The sequence below is a fragment of the Typha latifolia genome, chromosome 11, assembly GCF_019914945.1.
Source record: "Typha latifolia isolate L0001 chromosome 11, TyphaL0001v2, whole genome shotgun sequence".
In the NCBI taxonomy this organism is placed as follows: Eukaryota; Viridiplantae; Streptophyta; class Magnoliopsida; order Poales; family Typhaceae; genus Typha; species Typha latifolia.
In genome coordinates, this window is record NC_133096.1 from 4,860,323 (window position 1) to 4,867,786 (window position 7,464).

Consider the following 7,464-nt stretch of genomic DNA (forward strand, 5'->3'; position numbering starts at 1 on the left):
ACCCCTAAAGTGTATCTATGCTTGAGACGTCATTGGTGAAGTCCGAATCATATCAATCCACCACACTTCCATACACCTTGTCCTCAAGGTGACTCGAGTCAAACTTGCCGTGTTCGGTGGGTCATCCTCAGTCGAGCTTGGGTACTTGTACTCCTATTGGCCCAAGGTGGGATTTGGGTCCATCTACATTGAGTCCACTTGGTCTCGGGTGGTCGAACCAATTGACTCAATGTCAATTTAGCTATAAAAATCTAGTGCATTCGATTGCGCTCAGGAAGTCAAGTTAGATGTAGTTGGGGGATCTTGACTAGGTCCACCCAATGACTCGTATTAGGTTCAACTAGCCGCTTGTAGGTACGTAAGACCCCTTCATGGCTTGCTATAGGAGTATCATGGAAGGGTCATCAATAGTCTCCTTAGCTCTTCATCCACAGGTACCTTGATCCGTTCGCGCTCGAGTACCAACCCATCGCGCTCGTCGTGCTCGGGGTGGCTTGATGGATTCTCTCTCAGCTCCTCCATGAGTCGGACTAGATCACTATCCTCTGTGCTGTCTCTCTACAAATCTGAGAAAAAAAGGAAAAGTGGGTGCTGAAAAAGAAACGAGCTCACTTGCATCCCCTACGCTTGGAAGTATAATTAGCGGTTGATTTCCATCCAGCAGCACTCCCTAGTCTTTCCTCCTAAATATCAACGTCAAAAGAACATTTCCAACCATTGAGCTCGCCGGAGGAAACTGTTGCCTTGAAGCTGGACTCTTCGCTGTTTCTATAGGGATCGGGAAGGGTGCAGCCAACCTTTCGCGATTTGTCGGCGAGGTCTCCAGTGCATGGGAAGATGTGGAGATTCCGAGGGCTACTACAATGGTTGAGGATTCCATTGTAGCTGGTGGCGCTCCCCAAAAGCTCATCTGACCCCAAGGTGGTACGTATCCTATAAAAGCTGTCACAATCAATTCGTTGCGGCTGACCATGGGTCGGGGTGTAGAAGCTCGATCTTGCTATATAGTCAAACTCTCCCCTATTTTTGTGGGGAATGGGGAGGTCGTGGAGGATGTTGGGCATGCTGCTGAGGGCTCCCCATGCTGCCTTGCGATTGCCATGCTTGTTGAAGAAGGCTTCGGCCATGCCCTTATTTCCCACATCATCTCCATCATCATCTGGTTGTTGATAGCCATTTGTTCGGAAAGAGACCCCAACACGGCTTGAACACTATTCTAATTTAATCGGGCGATTTAGTGGGTGAAAGTCCCCGCAACCGTTTCTACCTCCTCTATTGAGAGAATCTCTTGTTTCTCATCTCGTCGTGCAGCCATGGCTTTAGTTGTCATCATAGGAAGCATGTGTTCGAGGAACGGTAGCTCTGATACCAGCTTGATATATTCTCCCCTTTAGGCTAAGCTCCGATCTCTTCCAATATTCAGATCTAGACTTGATCTGGCATGGAACTTTGTAAATAGATCCCAAAAAAGTGCCGCCGTCGGATCGACAAGATTGATATGTTGTAGCCCTGGAAAAGAGTTTTCCAAAAATATCAAGTTTCAAGCGAATTAGATGTAGGGATCTCGAGATATCGTCCAATTGGTGGACGAACGTCGAGGGTATGATCAGGATCCGTGGATGGAGACACGAGATCCTAGATGATAGTGGTTGGTGGTCGACCGGCGTTAATGGGTTGGCACCGGTGAAAAGTGGTGGTGGAAGGGTTGATGGAAGGGTTAGGCAAGTGTTGGATAGATTGGAAGAAGGGGGTGGAGAGGGCCACCCCTAAGGGACTAGGGTGATTGGCCGGTCGAGGGAGGTTGGAAGCCGAGAGAACAAGAGCGAAGAAGATGAAGAAGGCGAGGCAAAAACTCAATTCATCAATAATGATTCCATGATTGCCATCCACACCTTTAGAGGCTAACCAAACAATTCAAAAATGGCAATTATTAACTCTAAAACAGTAGATTTTCGCTAACCGCGTTCGAACGCACCCGATTGCATTTGAATGCACATTTTGCGTTCTTTATATGTGCGAATGCGATGCAGGCGTTCGCAGGCGCGTTGGAACGCACTTCATCTGTGTTCGAATGCACCAGACCGCGTTCGAATATATATTTCACATTCTCTGTTTGTGCGAACCTAATGCAGGCGTTCACAAAACGCGACATATAGAAAACTTATTTTTCTATGAAATAAATACTAAAACAAGAATAAAAGACACCCCTAAAGTGTATCTATACTCGAGACGTCATCGGTGAAGTCCGAATCATATCACAGTTCGCAAAAATCTGGTCTGCCTTGGAAATTGTGTACTTTATCATCTTCATGGACTTGCCCTAGCTCTACCCATAGGGCTGAAATTGAATTTTGGCCTAGGGGCACCGCCATAAGCTATTGTAACCTCGGTAGTGACTTGTAGGATAGGTGGCCAGCAGCAATCGCCATTTGGCGGGTCTATGCGATGACGGAACGGCGACGAGCGGTTATGAAAGGCCAGATTATAATTTATTTTTATGTAAATTATAATAGTGAAATATGTCAATTTTGTAATGTATAGAAAATGTATAGGAAAAATAATGAAATTTGTCATTTAATTTACAAAAGTTATTAATATATTTTCTTCTTCTTCTATCCCTTTATTATTCTATCATTTTTTTCTATATGAATCTCTCTAATTATTATATAATTAATAAAATAAGAAATTAATCTGAGATAGTGATGAAATAATTATGATTAATTAAATAACAGAAAGGATGACTCTTCATGATTATTTTACCATTACAATTTACATATGTCACCATTACAATTTACATGAAAATAAATAATAATCATGTAGAGTTATATTTTTAGTTATATAACTAATGCTAATTATCTCACCATTATTTATGATTAATCTTTTACTTTATTAATTAAAGATTGATTAGAGAGATTTGTATAGAAAGAAAAAAGAGAGATTAAGAGAGAATAAGAATAAGCTGTAGAAGAACAGTAGAAGGGGAAAAAGAAAAAAAAGAAAAAGAAAAAGAAAAAGAATAATAATAATAAATAGCAGCAGCATATAAAGTAGAAGATGAAGAAGTTGAGTTCGTACTTAAACTATGAATTTTTCGTTTCACTATAGATAAATTACAAATATGAAGAAACTTTAAATACAAAAGTTTTAAATCATGATATTGTAGATTTCATCCAATTAGTTTCATAATTTTGGATTTCTAATTATTATCTTGTGTATATTTTGATAAAATTATGCAGAATTAGAATTTCACAAATTTTATATTTAAACTATAAAATTTCAGTTGTGCACAATTTTAAAAAAATATTCACAAGATAATTATTTAAAATCTAAAAATTATGAAACTAATTGGATAAAATCTACAGCATCATGATCTAGAACGGAACGAAGAATTCATAGTTTTCACAGTTTTTTATTTAGAGTTTCTTCAGATTCAAAATATATCTACAACGGAACGAAAAATTCATAGTTTAAGTATGAAATTGTAACAATAATTTACAATTTTTTAAGTATATATTGTAATTTACTTGTATTATTAGATTAAGTTATATTTTTGAAACATTGATTAAAGTGTTTTTATTTATTTAAACTATCTCTGATTTATTTATATATAAATTATAATGGTAAAATATATAAATTCTGTAATGTAAAAAAAATAATGAAAGTTGTTAAAAATCAATGAAAGTTATTATTATATTTATAAATGTGACTAATTAGAGATATCTTTTCTATACAAGTCTCTTTAATCACTCTTTAATTAATATAGAGACTAATTAGAGATAGTTTAAATAAATAAAAACTTTGTAATCAATATTTGAAAGAAAAGCTTAATGTATATTACAAATAAATTATAATATCTATTTAAAAACTGTGAATTACTGTTAGAATTTTATACTTAAACTATGAATTATTTATTCAACTGCAGATAGATTTTAAAAATGAAGAAACTTCGATATACAAAAGCTCTACTCATGATGTTACGGATTTTATCCAATATATTTCATAATTTTTGGACATTAGGTGATTATTTTTGAATAATTTTTAAAATTTTATAGTTTAAGTACAAAATTTGTATTTAAACTATAAATTTCATATTTAAGCTACGAAATTCTAATTCTACGTAGTTTTAAAAAAATAATCTCTTATATATTTAAATATTGGAATTAACATAGAAATAAATAACAATCATGCCAAGTAATGTTTTCAGTTATTTAACTAATTACAATTATATTACAATTATTTTATTAATCTATTATTTTATTAATTAAAAGTGATTAGAGACTTGTATAAAATAAAATAAAGGATTAAAGAAGTAGTAGAAGAAGAAGAAGATGAAGAAAAAAGAAGAAAAAAATTAATATAAAATAAAATAAAGGATTAACAGATAGGAAAAGATAACCCTGCCTCGCCAAACCGAAAATCAAGTCGGCTTTTTATGCAAATAACCCATTTTAATTTACAATCGTTTTTAACTAATTTAAATTATCTAAAACGAGCCTTAAAAGATAAGCCTAATGTCTGCGTCTTAATGTTTCATTCCAGAACTGTCCCTAAAAAGTTAATCAGGAAGATGCACAAAGTTTCAGTCGATCCCCAAAGTCATTCTTCATCTGCTTCCAATACTGCAGGAGTGACGGCCAAATATGGCTACATTCTTCCTCCTCTTCCCACTATTAATCGTAATCACACCAATCCAATCCTCCTCCCTCCAAACGACCCCTCAGATCAATGTCTGGCCAAAGCCAACCTTCGTCTCTTGGCCAAACCCCACCGCCAATCCCCTTTCCCCTTCCTTCCGCATCCTTCCTTCCTGTCATGACCATCCCTACCTCCGCCGTGCCGTCGCCCGCTACAACCGCCTCGTCCTCACCGAGCGCCACTGTCCCATACTCCCTCCCCTCCTCAACTTTTCCTCCTCCTTCCCCCCCCTCCTCTCCCTCTCACTCTCCGTCGCTGACTTTTCCTCCCCTCTCCGCCACGGCGTCGATGAGTCCTACTCCCTGTCCATCTCCGCCTCCGCCTCCTCCGCGAATCTTTCCGCCGCTACTCCGTGGGGCGCCATGCGTGGCCTCGAGACCTTCTCCCAGCTCGTTTACGGTGACCCCCCATTCGTCCCCGTCGGCATCGATATTTATGACTTCCCTCTTTTCCCTCACCGGGGGGTTCTCCTCGACACCTCCCGCAACTTCTACCCCGTCGGCGATATCCTGAGAACCATCCGTGCCATGAGCCACAATAAACTCAACGTCTTCCACTGGCACATCACCGACTCCCAGTCATTTCCCGTCCTCCTCCCCTCCGAGCCCGATCTCGCCCTCAAGGGCTCTTACGGGCCCGCCTTCCTCTACTCCCCTGCTGACATCCGCCGCGTCGTTGACTACGCCTCCAGTCACGGCGTCCGCGTCGTCCCCGAGATCGACGCCCCCGGTATAAAATATCCTATTCCCCTCCTGCCGCCACTTATTTTTTTCCGATATTTATTGTTGTACTTATGATAAATGGGTGAAGGGCACACTGCGTCATGGGCAAAGGCTTATCCGGAGATCGTGACCTGCGCGAACAAGTTCTGGGCTCCGGCAGGTGGGGAGCAGCTGGCGGCGGAACCGGGCACCGGGCAGCTCAACCCCCTCAACCCGAAAACGTACCGCGTCGTCCGAAACGTCCTCCGGGACGTCGCCGAGCTCTTCCCTGAATCCTTCTTGCACGCCGGGGGCGACGAGGTCAACACCGCCTGCTGGGAGGACGACCCAACAGTTAAAAGCTTCATTGCCGCCGGCGGAACGCATGACGAGCTACTCGAGCTCTTCATCAACGCCACCCGCCCACTCGTTACATCACTCCTCAACCGCACCGTTGTGTACTGGGAGGACGTGCTGCTGGGACCCAACGTCAAGGTGGACGCCACCGCGCTGCCCCCGGAGACCACCGTGCTGCAGACGTGGAACAATGGGCCGGCAAACACGAAGCGGCTCGCATCAGCCGGGTACCGCGTAGTGGTGTCGTCGTGGGAGTTCTACTACTTGGATTGCGGGAACGGCGGCTGGATGGGGAACGACAGCCGCTACGACCGGCAGGAGGATGACGAGCCGGGCGTGCCGTTCAATGGCCCGGGAGGGAACGGTGGGTCGTGGTGCGCGCCTTTCAAGTCGTGGCAGAGGGTTTATGACTACGACATACTGCACGGGCTGAGTGAAGAGGAGGCGGGGATGGTGATCGGGGGAGAGGTGGCGCTCTGGTCGGAGCAGTCGGATGAGATGGTTGTGGACGGGAAGCTCTGGCCGAGGGCGGCTGCCATGGCGGAGACAATGTGGTCGGGAAACAGAGATGAGAATGGGAGGAAGAGGTACGCTCAGGCGACCGACCGGCTAAACGAGTGGCGGCACCGAATGGTCGGGAGAGGGATCCGGGCGGAGCCTATCCAGCCGCTGTGGTGCGCCATGAATCCAGGCATGTGTAATTTGGTTTAGTCCGAAAGATACCCTCCAACACACACACACGGACAAAGAAAAAACCAAAAATATAGGACGAAGGTCCAACTTTCCTTATTGTTTCTTTTCCCTTCCCATTGTATGTCTTTGCTCAAGTTGTCGAATCAACCTCTTTATATCTCTCAAATGTCAATGGCTAAAGTTCGAATCTGCCTTCTCAATACTGAAGATTGGTGATGTCTCCTTATGTAAATAATCATACGCAATAATTATAGATAATCGTTTCACTAATTTCTGTGTAGACATAAATATGTACGCATCGGAACTATGTATCATAAGCGTATCGTATCAAGTATCTGTGTTGTATGCCAGACCACTTGTTGAGATCTTATGGTGATGAAACAAATTGGTAGAGATTCGTCAAAAAGTCGTCAACATGCTGCTAAAATTTCATGTCAATTGGATCAGTGGATCAAAAGTTAAAAATGTTTCAAGTGCTGTATGTAATTCTGAATTTGACAAAATCAATGTTCCTAGAGATTCTGGTGCTTTAGGAAACTTAAAACGATTCGGTAAAATATCTTTGTGTACCCCTCGTGATGTCTAAAGTTTTCGTGGCATTTGTTTAAAAAATTATTAACTCACAAAATTTCAATAAAACACATCTGCAAAAATGCTGAAATATTCAGAATTTTGTGGACTTTTCAGCTTTCGTAATGATCCAAGTTTTCGGGAAATATAAGGAAATTTAGTTCTATTCCTGGTACCATGTTGAGTATGTTTATCAACTTTCAAGTGATTTGAGTGCATGATTTGAAAGTTATGACTATTTTCAAGCTTCAGCTTATATCATAGGTGTATATGGCAAGAATGACAAGGGTATATTTATTGATGTGAAGCTTTTTCAAATTGCAAAGCTATGCGGTCATGCTTCCTCTTGATGCCTTCTATGTACTGCTTGAATTACTTTGTAAAAATCGATGTTACTCTGTAAGTTATCCTTCTGACAGCATCTGGATAAGCTTTTGCTGAATTTAGA

The 7,464-nt window shown here is 41.4% G+C and overlaps 1 protein-coding gene across 1 annotated transcript; it reads left to right on the forward strand.

The window, feature by feature from the left end:
* Window positions 1-4,527: 4,527 nt before the first annotated feature.
* Window positions 4,528-6,646, forward strand: LOC140798102 (beta-hexosaminidase 2-like). Its single transcript, XM_073151839.1, has 2 exons — window positions 4,528-5,424; window positions 5,506-6,646. The coding sequence occupies exons 1-2, from the start codon at window positions 4,641-4,643 to the stop codon at window positions 6,462-6,464; spliced, it is 1,743 nt and encodes a 580-aa protein (XP_073007940.1). The 5' UTR covers window positions 4,528-4,640; the 3' UTR covers window positions 6,465-6,646.
* The last annotated feature ends 818 nt before the right edge of the window (window positions 6,647-7,464 follow it).